Source organism: Callithrix jacchus, chromosome 9 (genome assembly GCF_049354715.1).
Source record: "Callithrix jacchus isolate 240 chromosome 9, calJac240_pri, whole genome shotgun sequence".
Classification (NCBI taxonomy): Eukaryota; Metazoa; Chordata; class Mammalia; order Primates; family Cebidae; genus Callithrix; species Callithrix jacchus.
In genome coordinates, this window is record NC_133510.1 from 67,100,992 (window position 1) to 67,123,367 (window position 22,376).

At 53.3% G+C, this 22,376-nt stretch overlaps 2 protein-coding genes across 3 annotated transcripts in view; one reads left to right on the plus strand and one right to left on the minus strand.

Moving 5' to 3' along the window:
* The window catches only part of LOC118144243 (uncharacterized), a 96,535-nt gene that overhangs the window by 47,079 nt on the left and 27,080 nt on the right, over positions 1 to 22,376 (minus strand). The window contains exon 2 of one of the 2 annotated variants that reach the window (XM_054238515.2): positions 5,877 to 7,989. The exons of the other annotated variant lie outside the window; for it this stretch is intronic. Coding sequence (XP_054094490.1) covers positions 6,298 to 7,098 — 801 coding nt within the window. The 5' untranslated portion in view covers positions 7,099 to 7,989 and the 3' untranslated portion in view covers positions 5,877 to 6,297. Of the gene's footprint in view, positions 1 to 5,876; positions 7,990 to 22,376 lie in introns of those variants that run through there. 2 annotated transcript variants of the gene reach the window in all.
* Positions 3,198 to 16,076, plus strand: KRT82 (keratin 82). Its single transcript, XM_035256694.3, has 9 exons — positions 3,198 to 3,667; positions 5,408 to 5,616; positions 8,638 to 8,698; positions 9,338 to 9,433; positions 9,885 to 10,049; positions 13,002 to 13,127; positions 13,761 to 13,981; positions 14,221 to 14,252; positions 14,814 to 16,076. Exons 1-9 carry the CDS (start codon positions 3,257 to 3,259, stop codon positions 15,032 to 15,034), a joined length of 1,542 nt encoding a protein of 513 aa, XP_035112585.3. The 5' UTR covers positions 3,198 to 3,256; the 3' UTR covers positions 15,035 to 16,076.

Below are 22,376 nucleotides of genomic sequence, written 5' to 3' on the forward strand. Positions count from 1 at the left end.
AGGCCCCAGTTTCCACGCACATTTGTCATCACAGATGGAACACTTTTCCTGCTTAGACCAGGATACATCTTGCAAACCCTGCCACACACACCACCTCCTCACCTCCCTTCTTGCCCTGCCTGGGCCCCAACCAAGCCCCCGAACGACTCCCACCAGCATAATATTTGAATGAGAAATCAGCACCGTTCACAATGGGATCTGCTCTTGCTTATTCATAATAGAATGGAATGATGTTATCAAGAACTCAAAAGCCCTCCGTGGCCCAGGCCTGCATTGGATGAGAGTTCATAGCCAAATTTCTTCAAGTCTGTCTTATTTAAGTCAGTATCAGACTTGCTGTTCCTAAACGGAAATGTCCTGATGACGGAGGGGCAGGAGGGAAGCAGGCTCATGTAAGGGTGCAGGAAGGCAGCTCAACCCAAAATGCTTGCAAGAAATACACCAGGAAAAGCCCGTCTTAATTCTCCTGCATTGAGAACTGCCCTCTGAGAGTCCTGCAAAATAATCCTCCAGGCTCAGGACAATTTCTCTTCCCTTGTGCTAGCAACATCTCTCTTCTGTTTTCTTTCCTTTTAACCCTGCCCTTTCACCTTTCACCCTCGCTTCCTTTTCTGCTCACCTCTTCCACCGCCCCGCCCCCCCACTCCTCTTCTCTCTCAATCCCCCTTACTCCTCCTGTGTATATTTCTCACCCTTCTTCCTCCCCCACTCCTTCCATTTGGCAATCTATTAATACTGCCTGCTCTTTCTCTTCTGACCTCCCTTCTTATCTCCCCGTCTCTGAATGTCTCTCTTCCGTGTCTTCAGCTGTGGCTGCAACAGAAGCTCTTTAAGCCAGGACATCACATTCCCTGCCCCACAGCAGAGGCCCAGGACAGCGCACTCAGAGGAGAGGTGGCTCTTCCTTTGGTGTTTTTCCTCGCTCCAAGGGGGCATATTGCTCAGCTCCAGAAGGACACGGGAGGAGGCTGGCATGGAATTGGGGGTGGGGTAGGTGTAGGGTTCTTCTCTGAGGCTGGTCTTCACAGGGTGGTTTCTGTATTTAATTTGAAGAGTCATAAACTCCCCCCCAAAGACCTGCCAAAACGCATTCCAAAGGCAGGTAGAGATTGTCTACTGCACCGCCAAAGTGAAGACAGAACTCACTGATCCAGAAGAAAAAGCAAACTCTTCTGAACTGCCTGCTCCCTTTATGCCCACCTAGTTCCTGAATCAACTTTAACAAAACGCCGCCAAGCTCTCTAGGTCTTGACTGAGTCCTCTTCTAGCTCATACCCAGAGCCCCTCTGGACTCGGGGAGCTCAGGAAACAGGTGCCTTACACCCACAGTGAATCCAAGGAACCACCCTGCCCTCTGTTTCTGAGCTCTGGTCCTGGGCTCCGGGAGCCCAACATGGTCACTGAGGCCATCCTCTGGCCTGGACATGGTGTGGAGACTCTGCTGTGTCTACTACTGCAGTGACCCCTGCCCTCCTGTTCTGCCCACTGTCCCCCTCACCCCCTCTAGTGGAAATCTACTCTCTGGTAGGACCTCTGAGTATCCACATCAACATCGACACCATCCTGGGCCCCTCCCACCGTGGACTCAGCCCAGAGCAGAGTGTGATCTCCTTCCCCTGACACTCTTCAATTGAACCCCCCCCAACCCAACCCTCTGCCTCCCCTCCTGGCCTATGGTCTCACCTTGCACCCCTCCCCTCCCCACTACTCTGGGGCCCACAGTCAGGACTATAAAAAAGGAGACAGGGAGTGTGAAATGTCACAATTAGACTGAGAATTTCTGAGGCTCAGGAAACCTTTGAGTTCAGGTCTCCTAATCCAAAGTTTAGAAGGCTGAGGGACAGGAACAGCAGAATGTGCGTGGGCAGCAGATTCCCAAATCCTAACCTGGGCTTCCCTGCTCTGGAGCAGCATGGCAGGGTAAAGTCAGAAGGAACAGAATGGACTCCCCGCTAATTAGTCAGCCATACGCCATGTGACTGGGGGACACTGCTCTTAACCACTCTGCTCCCCATTTTCCTGTCTGTGGCATAGTAACTACCTTACGGTATGATCAGGGAGTTAAATGAGACCATGATGTAAAGAGCACATAGTAAGTGCCCAATACATGCGGATTATTATTATTGGCTTGATTCTGACCTGGTAATAAGTCTCAGTGTGGAAGGTAAAGGTCATTTGGCCATGGCAAAAGTTTCACTGATTAAACTGATGGAGAGGAGAAGGAAAGAGAGTGAGGCGGGGGCTTTAGACATCTCCAAAGATATGTGTCTGTGACCTGGCTGCTGGAAAGAAAGCCTGAATCCCACATCTGGGATTTCTTGGGAACCAGACAAGTCCCAAGGGCAGCAACTCTCCCCAGAGACATCCTCAGGCCAAGGCTGGCTCTGCTGACCTCAGGGACACTCAGGCTAGGTTGGGCGCAAGGGGAAAGGAACAGCCACATGGAAGCCAAGAGCCGAAGCTGCCTTTTGGGGGCCCCAGAAGTGTTGGGGAGAGCGTTCCTTCCTCTGACCTTCTCAAGCACCAGGGCTCTCCTCTTCAGTTCCCTGCAGCCTTTGTGGACTGATGGGCCTTGGAGAGAAGCATCTATGCCTGGAGCCTGTCTACCTGCAAGACCCCCATGGGACAGTGGGTCACTGAGCCAGGGCTCAGGAGGGTTATGGTCTGGCCTGCTGTAGGGAGGCTTCTGTCACCCCAAAAGCCTTCCTCCCTGGGAACTTCCTGACTCACCTAGGAGCCCACAGAGGGCACTTGGGTTGGAAAGATCTGCAAAAAACCTAGAAGTGGCCTTGGAGAAACAGCCAGAGCATGCTTAAGCATATGGGGCTTGCCCTCTAATCCCAGGGAAGCCAGAGTGTATCATTCATGGCACGCTTCCCCTCCTATGAAGTGAGGTAGTCCTAACTCTCCCTTTCCTTGAGGTAAGCCACTGGATACATGGAACATATCCATCTGGCTGGCCCCTTTCATCACCCCCACGATCAAGGAAGGAGGACAAATAGGATTTTTATAGGGCTCAACAGCACTGACCATTGACCCCTTCTCTTTGGTCTTGGCTACCTTAATTATCCACCTTGCTACTTAGCGCTACCAATATCCCAAGCTCATAAACCTGGTTTAATGGTGATGTGGGGTTTGACCCAGCTCAGCCCTCCATCATCCTACCAGATAAAAGGGGGGAAACTGAGCCATGACTTGATCATCCTGCCCCCTGTTCTTTCTCCAGGGCCCTGTCTCTCTGCCTCTCTCTCCTGCCATGTCTTACCATTCCTTCCAGCCGGGCTCCAGATGTGGCAGTCAGAGTTTCAGCTCGTACTCGGCTGTCATGCCCCGGACGGTCACCCACTATGCAGCCAGCAAGGGGCCATGCCGGCCGGGGGGTGGTGGGCGCCTCCGAGCTCTAGGCTGCCTCAGCTCACGGAGCCTGTGCAACGTGGGCTTCGGGAGGCCCCGGGTAGCCTCCAGGTGTGGAGGTACCCTGCCTGGCTTTGGGTACCGAATGGGGGGTACCTGTGGGCCTTCTGCCTGCATCACCCCTGTTACCATCAATGAGAGCCTGCTGGTCCCACTGGCGCTGGAGATCGACCCAACCGTGCAGAGGGTGAAGAGGGATGAGAAGGAACAGATCAAGTGCCTCAATAACCGCTTTGCATCCTTCATCAACAAGGTAAGGGGGCCTTGGCCCAGGGCCACAGGAGGAGACCCACTGCAGGTCTGGGGTCTGGTCTTGTTCTGGTCCAAGGGAACCAGGAGGAGACTGACAATAAGGAAGCCTCAGTTCATCCAATGGCCTCTCTCACATTCCACAGCCACCAGCCTTTGAAAGCCAGTTAGACCAGACTCTGCTCTAAACATTTCTGTTTCCTTGTCTTTTTAAAAAGATATCATCTTTCTCTGAATATTATCTGACAAAATCATGAATCACCAGGGTTGCCTGAGGTCAGACTGTAAGGGGAACTTCCAAAGCAATACTGAAAGGAATGATCAGAGAGAAATGCCCTTCCTGATGAGGTTTTAGTGGTAGAACTGCCTTCTGTGTGCCTGAGCTCGGTCATGACTCTTGAGCCTGAAGGTGAGGATGGGCACTGTGACCCCAGAGCTTCCCATCAGTTGAGGCCTGGGATGAGAAGAAAGTGGACAGTCAGAGCCAGAGGGACAAGGTGACAGCCACAAATGTCTCACATCTGTCAACCCCAGAGCCACTGAAAAGCTGTGAGGAAGGCGCTCCTTCAAAAGTTGCTGAACTGGCCTGCCATCTCTTAGCAGCCCCTGGGCCCATCCCCACACCCCAGGGAAGCTCTTGGGGTCAGGATTTATTCCAAGATCTGAGCTGGTGTTTCTGGTGACCCCAAGGTTTAGGGGCAAGAGTCCTGGGCCAGAGGTCAGGAGCCCTGGCTGCTGGCATTGACTCCACTCCTATACCCTGAATCCCTGTACAAGCCATTCACCTCCTGGCCTCTGGACCATGCTGCCCAGTGAGGAAGGCAAGGACAGATGCTGGGAGATTCGAGGAGATAATATATTCAAAAGTGCTTCACAGAGGAACTTGTTTACTCAAACTTAACAGTTTTATTTCTAGAGCTTACTAAGTTCTGGCTGTATACTCATTCCGGATTCTCAACATCACCCCCACTTCTGTAAGGCAGCCACTGACCAGCAGTAGGGCAGTGCTCTTCTACAGTTTTCTTGAGAGACAATGCACAATATGGAAAATCCCAGAGCAAGGACTGGAGGCCATATTCCCTTTGTCAGTGACTAGCTAGGTGGCCATGGTCAACTTACTCAACTCCTAACCTCAGTTTCCACTTCGTGAGAAGGGAGGAGGTGGCCAGCAGCTATCCACACTACTGTGACCTGGACTTTTTTTCAGATACAGCCATGAGGATGCAGCACAGTAGGTGAAAAGAGCTTAGAGTCCCTTGATCTGACCTTTCCCCGAGTATCCCCCGGCTGTCATAAGAGAAAGCCTCAACCCCCAAGCTCCACATCTTCTGACATTAATATGCAATTTACAGAGTGTCTTCCCATACACTGTCCAAGTAAGAGCTTTGGGAAGCTAAGCGAGGGTTGAAGGGACAGGATGTCTTGGTCAAGGTCAGGAGGATAGAGAGAGGCAGGCAGGCAGTGCTGGAACAGAACGTGCCCAGGCCTCTAGGAGAAGTACTCTATCCACTACAACACGCAACCTCTGAGTGGAAGGTAGGGGTTCTCTAGCCGCCCCCAGGAGGGGAGACACAGACACACACACCCTGAGATGCCAGTCTACGCAGACACCCTGAATGTTGCAAATTCCAGTGCATTGGTAGCGATGTGTTGGGAGAAAGGGCACAAACTCATTCCATTGCCCTCTCTAAGTCATGGTCCCCAGGACGCCTGCTGCCTGGTGACATTCCATTCTTGGCTGCAGGTCCGTTTCCTGGAGCAGAAGAATAAGCTGCTGGAGACCAAGTGGAACTTCATGCAGCAGCAGAGGTGCTGCCAGACCAACATCGAGCCCATATTCGAAGGCTACATTAGTGCCCTTCGGCGGCAGTTGGACTGTGTGTCTGGGGACCGCGTGAGGCTAGAGTCGGAGCTCTCTAGTCTCCAGGACATGCTGGAGGGCTACAAGAAAAAGTGAGTCAGTGCAGCTTTCAACTCACTAGAGGACTGGGGACAAGGGACAGAAACAATCCAGGCCCCAGCTACCCACGTAAAAAATGGGAACCATAAACTTAGTTCATTGGGTGGCAGAACAGTTATGTGGGATTGTGTCAGCAGGGCGCCCCACTTGGCACACGGTGGGAGCTCTGAGACTGTGTACTGCTGTCTCTGTCCCCATTACCCTGCCCAAATAAGGCCCTCAGGATCTCTCTCTCTCTCTCTCTCTCTCTCTCTCTCTCTCTCTCTCTCTCTCTCTCTCTCTCTCTCTCTCTCTGTAAAACAAGCTCTTTCACCTGCAGCTTCTGGAGCTCCAGGTTTCTGCTGAAACCACCTGTTCTGCCTTTGCAGATCCTGAACTACTTCCTATTCCATAGACAGATCCCCAGGCCTCTTCCCTCCTGGCTTCTGCTCCTGCTGCTCCTGCCTGACACACCCCTCTCAGCATCTCTCTGCACCATGTCCAAGCTACCACAGCCCACCTTTCCTCTCACCCGCAACTCCAGCTTCCGGCACAGCCCTCCCACCCCCTCTCTGCATATCAGGCTCTAGCTCCTTCTGCCTCACTTCCTGTTTTCTCTTCTACCGTACTTGCTCCCGCTGAGGGTGGAGCAGGGCGCCCTACTTGGCACCCCCTGAGGGTGGGCTCCGGGTGATTCACAGCTTGGAGTAGGTGGTTGATAAGCATATGGTAATTAAATGCTTGCAAGAGGCTGAGGCCCAGATAAATTGTCTAACCAGGTCCTGGGCCCAGTGGCCCATGGGAGTCCAGTGTCCTGTGAGAGTCCAGTGTCCCATGAGAGTCTGGTGTCCCATGGGAGTCCAGTGTCCTATGGGACTCCAGTGTCCCATGAGAGTCCAGTGTCCTATGGGAGTCTGGGAGTCCAGTGTCCCATGAGAGTCCAGTGTCCTATGGGAGTTCGGTGTCCTATGAGAGTCCAGTGTCCCATGGGAGTCCAGTGTCCCATAAGAGTCCGACGTCCTATGGGAGTCTGGTGTCCTGTGAGAGTCCAGTGTCCCATGGGAGTCCAGTGTCCCATGAGAGTCCAGTGTCCCATGAGAGTCCGGCGTCCCATGAGAGTCCGGCGTCCCATGAAAGTCTGGCGTCCTATGAGAGTCCGGTGTCCCATGGAAGTCCAGTGTACCATGACAGTCCGGTGTCCCATGAGAGTCTGGTGTCCTATGAGAGTCCAGCGTCCCATGAGAGTCCGGTGTCCCATGAGAGTCTGGTGTCCTATGGGAGTCCGGTGTCCTGTGAGAGTCTGGTGTCCCATGAGAGTCCAGTGTCTCATAAGAGTCCAGTGTCCTATGGGAGTCCAGTGTCCTATGAGAATCCCGTGTCCCATGAGAGTCCAGTGTCCTATGAGAGTGTATATTGGAGGCAGAGAAGTTGAAACAGTGCCTTTCTATTGAGGAGAAACAGTGCAAATATACTGAGAGCTGAGAACAACAGGCCATAAGGGTGTGGGTCAGGGGAGTGGAGCCACAATGGGGACACTCATTGCAGCTGTCAACCACATACCTACTCAAGGCCAGACACTGTGCTAGGAAGGTGGGTGCTATGGAAAGATAAAAGGCTAGCTGTTTCCCAGTCCAGTGTGCACAGACCACCTGTACCTACACACAAACAGAGCAGAAGGGAGAGGACTCCCAAGAAAGGGAGAGAGAGCAGGAGTCCAGGAAGCCTTCCTGGAGGAGCTTCCATTTGCTCTGGGCCTTGGAGGATAATGGCTCATTCCAATGGCATTATCCACCATCTTAATGAAGGATAATGGCTTCATTTCAATGGCTTCTTATAAAAGGGGAGTCCAGAGTACATCTTGGAAATGGGGAAAGGATAGAAATGGGTGACAAGAAAGAGGCAGAGTGTGCCAAGTGAGAGGGACAGCTCTAGCAGACTGTGACAGGTGAGTGGGGCTGCGGGAGGGGTGGAGACCGGCCTCTCAGCAGGAGCAATGCGTTTCTTGAGAACTGAGTAGCAAAGTGAGATTAAAAGACATGTTTGCAGCTGAAGAAGAGGACTTTGGCTTTTAAAAGTGAGACAACTAGAGAAGGATGAGATCCAACTCGTATTTTAAGAATCATAGCAAACGCTTTCACAGTCCAGACCCTGTGCCAGGCACTGCCCTCGTGCTTTGCAGGTATGAATGCATGTGATGTGTTAGCTCACAGCAGCCCTGTGAGGCAGGACTAGTGTCAGCCTCATTCTGCAGATGATGAAGCTGTGCATGACAAGGCAGAAAGGCCAAGTCACTTACCCAACTTGCCCACAGCTTGCAGGGGACAGAGCCAGGATTCAAACCCAGCGGGGTGGGCTCCAGAGTCCCTGGCCATGCTGCAGCAGTTCGGCTGGAAAAAAACAGAGGAGCACAAAGAAGCAGGGAAGCTTTTAATGGGTTGATGTTGCTCATCAGACTGAACCCCTGACCAACTCCCTCTGCCTTAGGGGAATGGTGAGTGGGCTGAGGAGCCCCGAGGAGCTTGAGGAAATAGGCTGGCTGTCTCTGTGGGTCTGGTAAAGTGAGTAATTGCTACCTCTGCAAATGGACCCCAGGTAGAGGCCAGGCTCTGAACCCTCCCATCAAGGAGGATGCACGGTGTTAGCCAGGAACTCAGTGACTCAGAAAAGACAGCTGGGTCAGCAGCACAGCCTTCTTCCACCTTCCCAGGGGAGGCCACTACGTGAAGCGAACCTCCTCAGCAGCAAGATAGAATGAAGCTAGCCTTAAGGAGGACTTCCCAGAGGAGGACTCATCATGGGCACAGGCTCCAGAGGAATGGGGAGAAGAGTAAACTTGAAAAGTGGCTATGAGAAGCCATGGGACTATTGTTCCATCTCCAGTGGGTGGAGGAGCTAGAGGTGCCAAGACAGGACTGGATCTGGGGACTCCCCAGGGCATTCAGTGACAGACAGTCACCCCCAAAGGCCTGATGCCAAGATCCCTTCCAAAATCCACAAGCCCGACTAAAGCGTTTTTTCCCTGTCCTTTCCATCAGATATGAAGAGGAACTCTCCTTACGCCCCTGTGTTGAAAATGAGTTTGTTGCCTTGAAGAAGGTAAGGACGCTCAGACAGGTAGAGCCCCTGAGCTGGCCCCTGGCCCCAAGCCATCTAGCCCTGAACTGAGTCCAAATGTGTCTGCAGCCCACCCACCCGCAAGAGTTTCTCACCCCTCAGACTCCTGTGCCAGCCCCACTGACCCTGACAATGAGGAAGGCCAGCCTCCTCTCCTTGTCTCCCCCCGCCTTGTCCCCCGTGCAGAAGGCCAGCCATTGGCCTGGCCTCCACTTCCCCATGCGTGTGGGCCAGAGCTGGGTAAAGGTCATGTCCACCCCTGCCCAGGCAGCTGGAGATGGGACTGATGCCAATGCCAGACCAAAGCAAAAGCTCTGCCACAGCCCCCGGATAGGACAACAAACTCGAGGGCTCCTCGGACAGGCAGCCAGGCTTCTCCAGGCCCAGGCTCTGCAGAGCCGGCCCTGAGAGGCTGCTGCCAAGGCTCACTTAAACCTCTGCCCCCCTTCTAGAAGCCAGGCCCAGGCCTGGGGCCCTGGCCCTCCTCCCACCTTGGCTCCATCACTCCTTCACTGCCCGTGGGTGTCCGTGAGGAAAGGTGGGCCCCACACCTTCCCCTTGTAGCCAGCTAGCCTGGGAGGCGGCCCAGCCAGGTCACATTCTGTCCCTGCTCTGCTGCAGGACGTGGACACAGCCTTTCTGATGAAGGCTGACCTGGAGACCAATGCAGAGGCACTGGTGCAGGAGATTGACTTCCTGAAAGGCCTGTATGAGGAGGTACCCACAGCCCTGCCCTCAGGTGGTTAGTCAGGGCCAGAGCCAAGGGAGCAAGAGGGCAAGAGAGCAGCCGCCCAGTGGGTACGTTTCAGGGCAAGCACGGGAAGAGGTTTGTACTAGAGAGACGGTTGTCAGGCAGCGAGACTCCCAGAAATTGGATCGTTCAGCTCGTGGCTCACAGGCCCCTCTGGGAAAGTTTCCACCAAGCTCTGGGCAACTAGAGGGTGGGGACAAGGAGTCAGTTGGTGACTGAAGCCCAGAACAGCCATAGTAGAGTTCTATGTATTCTGCTCTGGGAAGGTCAGAACGGGTTCTCCCCTTCCCCTGCCCCAGACACTGAGAGAGCCCACTGCTCCTCACCTGGGCCCTGTCCCCAGGAGACCTGCCTGCTCCTTCCCCTGCCCTGGAAGCTGAGAGAGCTCACTGCTCCTCGCCTGGTCCCTGTCCCCAGGAGACCTGCCTGCTCAGGTCTCAGATTTCTGAGACCTCAGTCATTGTGAAGATGGACAACAGCCGGGAGCTGGACGTGGATGGCATTGTCGCCGAGATCAAGGCACAGTATGACGACATCGCCAGCCGCAGCAAAGCTGAAGCAGAGGCCTGGTACCGGTGCCGGGTGAGGCCGGGGGCCAGGGGAGCAGGGAGACTGGAGAGGTGACAAAGAGACAGGAGAGGGGAGGACCCCTAGACTCCTTCCCCCCAGAAGTGGGTGAGGAGCAGTGAGAAGCTAATGAGAGCCATGCCACAGACACAGGGAACCCCATAAAGCCCACCCGCGGCTGTTTCTGCCAGGTCCCAGGCCACATCCCTGCAGAGTACGTGGGAGGGACCCCAGGCCTGTCATCAGGGTGCCAGGGCACCCGGCTGTTTTTACCTGCAGACTCACAGGAAGTGCTCCTGTAGGCAGCGTTCAATAAACACTAATTGGTGATGATGGCAAAGAGGGCTCTAAGCTTCCAGGCGTGGGAGGAGGCTAGCAGCATGGGGTGGCTTCTAATGGTAGAGCAGAAACAGTGATTAAGATGGCCTCAGACTTCATAATTAGGGGCTTGCTTAGAGGGCAGGGGGGCCCTAGGGTAATTTGGCTTAACAAATATCATCAGCTCAGACTCTCCTGCCCTACCTGTGAAAGGCACCACGCATGCACACACTCCTTGGTCCACTCATTCAACACTGTGTCTTCAGCATCTGCCACAGTCCTGGAAGCTGGATACACAGGAGGAAACAGCACAGACACTAGTCCTTGCCTTCCCGTCACTTTCATTCCAGAGACAAGTTGGGGGTCAGGGTGAGGTGGGAGGGGCAGAGGGGCAGACAATGAACAAGGCATGTAAGTGCAAGGGGTGTGTGTTAGACGGTGATACCAAGTGCTGGGAAGAAAATAAACCAGGAGAAGGGTAGGGAAGTTTCAAATAGGGTGGCCAGCAAGGATGCGTTTCCCCAACCAGAACAGCAGTGAGCAGGAAGTGACCGCGAGGGTGGAGCACCAGCTAGAGGGAGTCGATGACGATGACAGAGGGAACAAACTGTGTCTGCAAAGGCAAAGGTGTTGTCATTTGATCTAATCTTGAGGGACAAATAAGATTCAATGGGCAGATGGGGGGAGGCTGAGCAGCAGGTGTTAGGACATAGCAGAAATCGAGGGGCCTGAAGTGCCACGTGCTGTGGAGATCAGGCTGGAGGGGTAGCTTGAGGCCAGGTCACTGCACAGCTACAGGGCTGTGCTAAGTTGTTTGGCTTTGTTCTGAAGGCAGGGGGTGCCAGGGAGTGCCCAGAGTGATGCTCTGCCCATTTTCTGGAGTTCCATGGCAGAAGTATGAAATCCTGATCTGGAGTCAGCTCCTGGCGACCCCATCTGTGGCCCACCCACAGCCAGGTTTCACCCTGGCTGGCCCTTCCTCTGGTTGCCCCTGGCAACCACCATCAGACTACAACCACCCCATTTTCTCATCCTGCTAAGTCAGAATCGTAGAGACAATTCTATGAGGTAAGGGTTGCATTTGGCTATGAGGATCAGAAATTCTAAAAAAATAAAAATGGCTAAAACTGAATTTTTACTTTTTTATCAGGTAGTTTGAAGTACAAAATAAACTGCCCAGGATGACACAAGGGTTCTGTGTCATCATCAGGGACCTAGGATCCTTCTAGCTCTCCATTCTGCCATCTGTAACATGAAGCTAGGGGCTCAGGGCAGCTCCTCCAGCTGCAAGTGTTAGCACAGCCCCAGAAGCTGGACATCCAGGAGACAGGCCCCAGCTCCAGGGCCCTGGATGTCACACCCCCACCAGGGCTGAAGACAAGGATGTTCACCCTCATGGTTGTCTCATGTCCCAAGAGAGCTGCAGCGCCTCAAGTCTCACAGGCTTATGCCAGGCAGCAAGGAAAACATAGGGGGTAAAGCCAACAGGGTCATTCCGCTCTTTAAAGAGCTTTCCCAGAAGCCCTACCCAGCCATGGCCATAGATCTCATTGATTGGAGAGCCGAGAAGTATTCTCTTATCTGAACTCATTGTTACCCTAAATAAAAACAAGTTTGTTTGGTTCTGCTTTTGTTTTTGTTTTTTTGAGATGGAGTCTTGCTCTATTGCTCAGGCTGGAGTGCAGTGGTGCAGTCTCACCTCACTGCAACCTCTGCCTCTCAGGTTCAAGTGAGCCTCCCGCCTCAGCCTCCCAAGTATCTGGGATTACAAGCATGCAACACCACACCTGCCTATCTTGTGTATTTTTAGTAGAGACGGGGTTTCACCATGTTGGCCTCACTTGATCTGCCTGCCTTGACCTTCCAAAATGCTGGCATTACAGGCGTGAGCCACTGTGCACAGCCAGAAGTTCTGCTTTAAGAAGAAGAGAATAGATATTTGTTGGGCAACTGCAGACTTTCCCAGTGTAACCAAATAACAAGGGAGCCAGAGTGTGACTTCAGCCTTATCTTCCATTTTGCATTTTCTGTATAATATGCTCCCACCCACCATCAGAAAAGTCAAAGGCAGCTAATTTTTTAAAACACAAATCCAACCTGTACACACTATTACTCAGAAATTGGATTTAAAGTGCAAAGGTTTTTTTTTTTGTTCTTTTTTTTTTAAGTGTTATATCTAGGTAGGACATAAATTGCATTTTGGTTTTTATTGTTTTAGGGAAAACATACAAATGTACTCATCCTGATGGGCACTCCTTGGTCTGTTAGGCAAGCCAGCCTGAGCACAGAAACCCCTTCCAAGGTCCAGAGACATACCTAAAAGGAAGAGAGCCCTTGGGTGAACTTGGGCTCTGGGACGGAGTAAAGGAGCAGACGCAGAAAGCTAAACGGAGAAGGGAATCTCAGAGGTTAGAGAAGAATTTAACAAGCCTGGAGCTGGGGAAGGGGTGAGATGGAAATCAGGAGCAGCCCACATAATGACCCCAAAATTGCCCAGAAGTGGAAGAAGGTAGAGGAGCAGAACAAGTGTGAGAACCAGAGAGCACCCGAGCTAGGAAGTCAGTGGAGGAGAGACTGGGAACGGTGAGAAAGGAGGCTAGGAGATGCCACCGTGCAGGGCCTGGGGCTCTGACCTCTCTGTCCTGGCAGTATGAGGAGCTGAGAGTCACAGCTGGGAACCACTACGACAACCTCCGAAACCGCAAGAACGAGATCCTGGAAATGAACAAGCTGATCCAGCGGCTACAGCAGGACATCGAGAATGTCAAAGCCCAGGTGAGGCCGGGGAAGACGTCCCTGCTGCGAGAGCCATCCTAGGCTGACCGGCTGGTGTGCACCATACAAGGTGGGTTCAGTCCCTGCTGTGAGTGCCGTTGATAAGGAAATAAACTCGTGCTGCCTTGCTCAAGGCAAGTCCTTTCTATAAAAGGGCTGAGCCACAGCAGGATGAGCAGCCACAGGAAATAGATCTCCAACAGAAACGAGGTGACCAGAGTCAAAGATGAAAAGCAAGGAGGCTTCACTAGGTGCAAGTATAGAAAAGATATTCTCCACAGCCCCTTCAGACCCAAAGACTGTAATTCTGTGATCCTGACATGCAGGGTGGCTCTGCATTGTTCATAAAGTCAGATCTACTCCATTCTCCTAGGGAAGACCAGCTAGGCATTTAGAACCTATTAGCTCCACAGAAATTTCTACTCATACTTAAAATCCCAGCTTTCGTGGAGTTACTTTAGACAGAAAACCTGTCCCAGTTCCCTGGAGGAACCAGATGTCACAATCCTAGGATGAAGCTCGCAGCAAATGAGAGCCTGGCATGCTGCCACCACTGTGTTCTCTCTGCTCTTCTGGGAGTTGGGCTTGGGGCTCCAGAGCCCCCAGTGATGCTTTTCTGTGCCCCTCCCACAGCGTTGCAAACTTGAGGGTGCCATAGCGGAGGCAGAACAGCAGGGCGAGGCAGCTCTCAACGATGCCAAGTGCAAGCTGGCAGGGCTGGAGGAGGCTCTGCAGAAGGCCAAGCAGGACATGGCCTGCTTGCTCAAGGAGTACCAGGAGGTGATGAACTCCAAGCTGGGCCTGGATATCGAGATCGCCACCTACAGGCGCCTGCTGGAGGGCGAGGAGCACAGGTGAGCTCCTCCAGGAGGGGTCAAAGACAGGCACCAGGTGTGGCCACCACCCAGCCCTCTGGCGGCGGCGGCAAGTATTGCTCACCCCTGTCCCCACCCCAGTCATTGAAAACCCACAGCAGCACATGGCTCATCGCTAACGTGGCTCAACTCACAGTGAGGGCAGGAGCGGGGAGATGCTACGTTTACCTGCATCTGTTTGATGTACTTACCTGTCTCCTTTTTCATCTCATCCCCAGGCTGTGTGAAGGCATTGGACCTGTGAATATCTGTAAGTAGATGAGCCATCCCACTGTCTCTGGGGTTTTGGGGGTTGATCAACACAACACCAGTCAGCCCCCACCATCCCTTCCCAGACCTCTGATGCCTCCCCCACCCCAAGAGAAGAGCTCCCTCTGCTGTGAGCTCCCAGGCTGGTGGAGAGGGCTATCCAAATCTTTTGGGAGTCAGACTGGGAGCAGATTTGCAACACCACGGTCCAAGTGCTTCAGGGCCCAGGGGTAAAAACAACCACCTTGACAAGAAGATACTTTTCTAGAGGAAGAGGATTTGAAGCAAGCTCAGGAAGGAGGGTACAGTAGAAACTGAAGAAGGGTGAAGCTGAATCCGGCCTGGCCTTGCCAAGGCTCTGGGGAAAAGAGAGAGGTGCCTGGGAACCTTGCAAGCACTTTACATGACTAGGGTGGGGAGACATGGGAGCTGGAGGCTGAGTGGGGTGTCCGTAGAGGTGAGTGGCAGCAGGGGGGAGGAATGGCCTGGCTGAGGAGTTTCAGGGCAGTGCACTGACAGCCATGCCGCATGGGGCCCTGAGCACCCCTTCCTGTTCCCACAGCGGTGAGCAGCTCCAAAGGTGCCATCCTGTATGAGCCATGTGGGGTCAGCACACCTGTCCTTAGCACCAGCGTCCTCAGGGGCAGTGGGGGCTGCAGCGTCGTGGGCACCGGTGAACTGTACGTCCCCTGCGAGCCCCAAGGGCTACCGAGCTGTGGGAGCGGGCGGAGCTCCGGCACAAAGCTAGGGGCTGGGGGAATCTCCTCCAGCCACAAGTGTTAGCATGGCCCCAGACACTGGGCATCCAGGAGACAGGGTCCCAGCCCCATGGCCCTGGATGTCACACCCCGACCAGGGCTGAAGACAAGGATGTTCCAACCCCTCCCCCGCCCCCATATTGACTCCACATTCCCCTCCAGTGTTTCCTCCTTGGGAACTGAGCTGCCCTTTGGGCCCCTCCTTTCCCTCACCAGTCACCTCCCATTCAGCTGTGTGCAGACCCTCAGCTAGGCCCAGATGGTGGGGACGGAAGGCAGAGAAAGAGAATGCATCGCTCCTAACCCCAGAATGGCAGTAGCCTCCAGAAGGTCAAATGGGCACACCACAGTTCTGCTCTGTGGATCATCCCATGGACGGTTCCCTGCAAAGCCAGCTCCTCGCCTCCCACAGGCTCCACACTGCCCTTACTTCAGGCTCTTGTGCTCCTAAGAAAAGTGAATTTCCTTTAACACCACCTGAAATGTGTACCACTGCAAATATCAAAAGGAGACACTCCCAGATCCCACTCTGAATTCCAAAGCCAAGTGCCACGATTTCAGGATCAGTCAGGACCTGCCAATGTCCCCTCAGCACAGAGAATCAAGAGGTGGCCTTTGGGCAGTAGATTTACTTAAGAAGGTATGTTGAACCCAAACTATGAAAACAAATCTTTCTCCTGAGCTCACATTGGCAGGTGATGTCAGGAAATGCCTGGAACAAAGGGCAAGGGGATATGGAATATTTACTGCACAGATGGAAAACCAAAAAGGAGGATTATTTGCCTGATGGAATCAGTCCCACCTCCACCCAACCCCTTCTGTACATAGCCGCCCCTTCCTGCTCCCCTTCTTTGAGCTCCTCTTGCTTTGGGTCTGATATGACAGTGATGTGGCACTGCCCACCAACTTTGAGGTCCTGGCTCAGGAGCTTATAGACGGAGGAGGAGCTGAGGGCTGACTCCACCTCCCAGAAGCCCCTCTTGCCAAGCCTGGCCCTCTGGGGCTCCAGGGCCTCTGCCCTGAGCATCTGGGTTTGTCTGTTCAAAATAAATCTACTCTGTTCATGGATTATGGAAATCAACATTATTTACTCTGCTCTATGGGAAGTGTGGTAAGGCTGAGGGGGAACTGGTGAGCAGCTTCTGGGGACTGGAGGCTTGGGAACAGAAATGAAGGTTAGTGTACAAACAGAAACACCACATGTAAATAATTTGCAAATGCCCTGTGGAAGAAATAGGGCTCCATACAAATCTCACTTAAAACCTGCCCATCACACCCCAACAGTGTGCAAGTCACTTGCCGTGTTAAAACCACAAACCATTGCACACAGGCCTCCTCACTACATGGTGCCCTACACACATCCTAGAGAAATCCATGGGGTCCTCTGTCATGTCTAGGCTTAGCAGCCCCCAAGCCCTGGGCTCTGTCCCTATCCTGAACCATTCTCCGTGCCTGGGCAGCCCCAGCTCCAGGAAAATAGTGAATATGGTGGCAGCCCATGGAGTGAGGAGGACCAGGACACTCCAGTCTCTTCTCCCCAGTTAGAGCCCAAGACCTGGAGATTTGGCGGTAGCGTGTCCACCCTCTGCGAGGCCTCAGTCCCCTTTCCTTTGCCTCACTGACCCCCTGAAACCGCCTCTCCTGGGGGCACTTTCCCTCTTAAGGCTCCCCTCTCCTAACAGTTGGAATGACTCTCTCCTCTCCCCATAGAACACCCAGGCTGCACCAAGCCCTGCATGAGAGGCCAGTGACACAGAAAGGACTAAAGCACCCTCTTAACTCTAGAGGGACACTCAGCATCATGGAGGGAGGAGTCGTAAATAATGAGTGACAAAGAACAAGAAAGAGCACATGACTGCCTAGAAAGGGTCAGAGACAGGATCACAGGGAAGACTGTATGGACAGGGGCTGAAGGGAAGTCTAGAGTCAGATCCGTGGACAAGCATAGTCAACAGAAACCATTCCTTCACTTTCATTTGCTCAGTCCGCATCTCTCAAGCACCTGCTATGTGGCTGGTTACCCAGGACCTGGAGATTCAGTGGTGAACGAGACAGCCCTGGTCATGGCCAGCTTACCCCGTAAGCACAGTAGACACCTTATGCAGGGCCGATGGTGGAGAATGTAAGATGGGGCAGCCACTGTGGAAGACAGCCTGGCAGTTCCTGAGCGTGTTACTCACAGAGGTACCATGTGAATCAGCAATATCACTCATGGGCATACACCCAAGAGAGATAGAAACCTATGTCATGCAAAAACATGCACATGAACGTTTATCACAACATCATTCATGATAACTAAAAGGTAGAAATAATGTTGTGTAGTCATGCCACATTGTCTATCCAAAATAAGGCATACCTCCACAGTGGAATCTTCTTGGCCATATAAAGGAGTGGAGTGCTGATGCATACTGCAGCATGGATGAACCTTGGAAACCTTGTGCAAAGTGAAAGAAGCCAGTCACAAAAGGCCACCTATTTTATAATTCCATTCGTATGAAAGTCCAGAATATGGGAATCCACAGAGAAAGCAGAGCCATGGCTGCTTAGGGCTGGAAGAAGGAGAAGACAGAGCTTAGGGGAGTCAGGGGAGCCAGCACTACAGGTTTCTTAGCCCGGTGTGGTAGCTGCGCCTGCAGTCCCAGCTACTTGGGAGGCTGACGTAGGAGGATGCCTTGAGCCCAGAAGTTCAAGGCTGCAGTGAGCTACAATCACACCACTGCACTCCAGCCTGGGTGACAGAGCAAGACCTTGTCTCTTAAAAGACTTTTTTTTTTTTTTTTGATAAAAAATAAAGGTTTCTTTCTGAGGTGATGAAAATGTTCTAAAATTGGCTGTAGTGATGGTTGCACATTCTAAAAGCCATTGACTCCTACATTTCAAATTAATCAATTATACAGTAATAGGGATTATATCTCAATAAGTCTATTTTTTTCAATGGAGCCCTGGGCCAGGCTAGGTGACTCACACCTGTAATCCCAGCATTTTGGGAGGCTGAGGTGGGTGGATCACAAGGTCAGGAGATAGAGACCATCCTGGCTAACACAGTGAAACCCCGTCTCTACTAAAAATGCAATAAACTAACCAGGTATGATGGCACATGCTGGTAGTCCCAGCTACTCGGGAAGCCGAGGCAAGAGAATTGCTTAAACCCGGGAGGCGGAGGTTACAGTGAGCCAAGGTCACACCACTGCACTCCAGCCTGGGCAACAGAGAGAGATTTCATCTCAAAAAACAAAAAGGGGGCAGGGCCTGGCCCCATGCCTCATGGGCTTATGGCCTACCAGGAAATATAGACCAGACATGCAAAATTACAGCTATGATGACTGTTGTGATGGTGGGCGAGCAGAAGGCCACAGGGACAGAACCGAGGGTCTGCCTTAGTCCCGAGGCTCTGGAAGCTCCCAGGAGGAAGCGCAGGCAAGCCTGAGCCCTGGAGGCCCGCCAAAGTGTCAGGCAGGACACCAGAAGTGGGCTCCAGGCTGGGGCATCACAGCTGCCAGCTGGGCACGCAGCACATGCCCAGGGCCTGTGAGTGTGATTCCAGAGCCGCACATCCACATGCCGGGAAGGAGAACAGGAAATGATGGACTGAGAGCCTCGTTCCCACTGGAACCCTCATCACTCTGGACCTGGCCCTGCAGCCAGCTTCACTCCCTGCTGAGGACTAACTCAGAGCACCCTAGAGCCACAGAGACGCTCTGTCCTGGAGTCAGCAAACACAGATTCCAAGGAGACAGCCCACCCCGTCTCTCAGATGGCTGTCCGAGGCCCAGGACACAGCCCACCTTGGTGTCGGGACTGAGCTAAGAATGAAGGAGGGAGGGAAGGAAGACTCCCCCCCGACTATAGTGAGGCAGACTCGGGGCCTGACAACCACCCCCCTGGGATTTGGTTCCAGAGTGCCGGCCCCTGATGAGTGTCTGCTGGGCAGGAAGGCTGCCTGGAGCCATCCCATAAGCACTGCTCATCCCAGGAGTGCTCACCCCCTGCTCAGCCCTGGACCTGAGCACAGAGACCAGGGCACCCCCTCCAGGACACCCACCAGGGACTCTCCACTGTTATACAGCTGTGTCCCCACCCCGCTTTCTCCCCAGGAGAGGAGTATTTCAAAACAGGCAGGACACAAATGCCTCCTGGCGGTGGCTGGGACGTCTGCATTCCACTCAACTCAACAAACGCCCCCTGAGCGTCTTCTGGGCCAGCCCCGTGCTGGGTGCTGGGATACAGTTGGAACAGGCCCCGGCCCCTGCCCTGGGCAAGGAAGAGAACAGTCTGCATGAAGCCAGAGCTTCCCTGCACTCAGCTCGGCCTGCAGTCTCCTAACCCCAGCCCTTTCAGAGTGTGCCAGCGAGGACAGGATGGGGAGCAGCCCAGAGCAGCCTAGGGAGGCTGTGGGGACATGGAATGGAGCTCCGTGTTTCTGTGTCTGTCTTCACAGAATGTCTCCCATTTCTCCGCCCTCTTCCTCCTGAAGCTCTCAAGTGCTCACTAGAGTTTCTCTCCCTCCCACACAGCCGCTCCTTGCTCCCCTGGCCCCTCCCTTCAGTGACTCTGCCCCCAATGGCCCTTCCTCACAACAGTCACATCTGTGGTCCTAGGTCCACCCACAACTGCCACTCTCCAGCCAGGGTCACTAAGTACCCAGAAAGAATCCTGGCAGGGGCTTGAATTAGGGAAAGAATCCTGGCAGGGGCTTGAAACCTAGAAATGCCACTATGAGCAGAGGAGGGGGAGCTTAGGGTCACTGAGCCTGGAAGAGGCTGTCCCGGCCATCCTAGCACCTAAGTTCAATGCCAGGCACACATTAGCGACCAATAAAGGTGTGTTAAGCAAACTGAACTAAACGTCTACCACTAGAAACGTTTTCACTCTGGACAGGTGACAGCTGTGTGGGCAATGTGAGACATTGGATTAAACCTGAAAAATCCTTCCTGGAAGAAGTGTTAGGGGTGGGTAGAAAACAAGAAGTGGGTACTTTATTTCCCCTGGGGAGATGTCTTCACTCATCTGAGAGGGGAGAGAAGAGGGGATACTGGCAAGGGGGGGCCTAGCCTCTCACACACACCCCTGCCCCCCACCGACCCACCCCAGCTGGGGGACTCTGGAGCTTCCTTTCCCAGCAGGAGCAGGTCTCAGCATGAAAACCTCCCCAGCTGGTGCCTTTCTCCAGCTCAAACTCGTCCCCAGGCAAAACAGAAGCCCTCTGAAGCCTTCTCAGCATCTGGGCTTCCTCTAACATCCCCCTTCCCACACACACACACCCAGCCACCGCACAAACAGGATTCCCAGAACCTCCATGCCCAACCAGGATGTCTCCCTCCCTCACACAGCCCTTCCCCTCCCTTTCCTCTGCTCAGCGTTTCTGCCTCCTCCCTGCTCCACAGATAGCATCCTGATGACCCAGCAGCCAGGCACAGTAACACAGCCGTGGAGCCTGGGCTTAGCCGGCAGGTCTCGAGTGACACTCAGGCTGACTGACAACAGCAAGAAGAAACTGTTGCAACAGCAAAACCTCCCACCCAGAGTTGCCAGGGCAACTCCGCCCCCTCTCCCCACCTGCCACCCCCTGAAAAATGACTGAGGGTTGTGTTATGCATCGTCTGGCGAAATAATGCCTCCAAACTGCAAACTGCTGAGGCGACAGCTCATCACAGAGCAGGGGTTATGCTTGACTGGTACCAAGTACAATTATCCCCACCCCACCCAGCCTGATCAGGGTTGAGGGAAGCTGGGACACGGGACAGGAATGGCTAATGGGGTATGAGTGCATCTGTCACTGGAGTGGGAAGGAGGTGGGTGTGGATGGGAACAGGGATGACTGTGTGGAAGTGAAGGGAGGATTGTGCAAAAGAGAGAAGGAAAGGGACGGAGAAAAGAGCAAGGGAAAGAAATGGAGAATAGTAGCAGCTGCCAGGCACTGCACAGTGCATATCCCAGGCACTTCCCATTGGATCCTCATCATACTATGAAGCAGGGAATATTCCACATTAAGCATGAGGAAACTGAGGCTTAGAGGTTGAACAATTTCCCCAAGGTCATTGGTATACCATAGGGGTGGAAGGGACAACCGGCATTATTTAGAATGACCAATGTATGTTGAAAATTATTAACAAGCTGGTTGTATTTGGTTTTAAAGTTCCCTGCAGATAAGTTTCCCCTAGTGCCTGCACCTGTGGCAGAACCTGGCCACCACCCTGTCCTTGGTATAGCACTATCCAAAATCATGCTGCTGGTCAGTGACAGAACTGAGTTTACGCAGGTCCATCCTACTCTAAAATCAATATCTAGTCTTTTGGGTCCTCACCATGGTTCTCTAAGCAGGCCATGCCTCCCACTCCCTTCCCCTTTCACCTCCACCAGACAGCCTCTGGTCCCCCTGCCCCAATCTCCTGGAACCCCTTGCCTGGCCTCAGAGAAGTGGGATGCTCTTTCAAGCAGCCTGGCTCAAAGCCCAAGAGGCTGGAGTGGAGGGCAAACTGGATTGGCTCTCCTGCGAGCTATTGAGTTTCTGCACCATCGTCCCCTCCAGGGCCATTCCTGTCCATTTGGGGATCTGGAGTCTCTTTTTCCTGAAATATCTGCAAAACTAAATGCCCAAATTCCTCTTGTTTATACTCCCTGTTCCTTTCTCCTCCTGCTTTTAGTCTTTGCAGCCTCTTCCATTCACTCAACGAAACTATACAGAATGCCCCCCATGTGCCCCACTCTACTGAGCCCTGAGGACTCCGAGGAGAGCAAAACGCACGACGGTGTCTGCCTCCTAAAGCTTCACTCCAGCCAGGGAAAATCAACAGCAACAGGCAAATCCACGCAGGAGAGGACCTCCGATGGCTTCAAGTGCTAAAGGGAGAAGGAAGCCGGTCAGGTGGGCAGGGAGGACAGGGAGCTTCCAATAGAAGCTGAGAGGGTGACATATGCACAAAGCGCTGGAAAAGTGTGCGGCTGTTTGAGGAAAAATGTTCCCAGCAGAGAAAACAGCAAGGGATAAGCGTCTGAGGCAGGAGTTGTTCTGCCTGTTTAATGGACAACCAGGATGCCCAAGTGGCTGAAGCAGAGTGGGCAGCAGGAAAGATGGAGGGGATGAGGTCAGGGAAGCGGGAGGCATGCTGCATAGTGTCTTACAGAGCATTGACTCTGAGTGGGTGTGAAACCATGGGAGGAGTTTGAGGATGGAAATGGCATGATCTGACATGTTTTTAAAGGATCACTCGTGGTGCTAAGAAATGTCTGAAGGGGCAAGGGAGGAAGCTGGGAGACGAGCTGGGAGTTTAGTTCAGAAGATCCTGTGGGAAGAGATGGGCCTGGGCCAGCATGGGAGCGACAGGGTGGTGAGAAGGAGTAGGAGTCTGGATGTATTTTGAAGGGAG

What these genes read in the sequence shown, in the direction of transcription:
- KRT82 (XM_035256694.3), top strand. Translation starts at nt 3,257, where the DNA reads ATGTCTTACCATTCCTTCCAGCCGGGCTCCAGATGTGGCAGTCAGAGT. An exon ending in TGAAAGGCCTGTATGAGGAG is followed by an intron (nt 9,434 to 9,884) that starts GTACCCACAGCC and finishes CCCTGTCCCCAG; the next exon opens with GAGACCTGCCTGCTCAGGTC. An exon ending in CTGGAGGGCGAGGAGCACAG is followed by an intron (nt 13,982 to 14,220) that starts GTGAGCTCCTCC and finishes TCTCATCCCCAG; the next exon opens with GCTGTGTGAAGGCATTGGAC.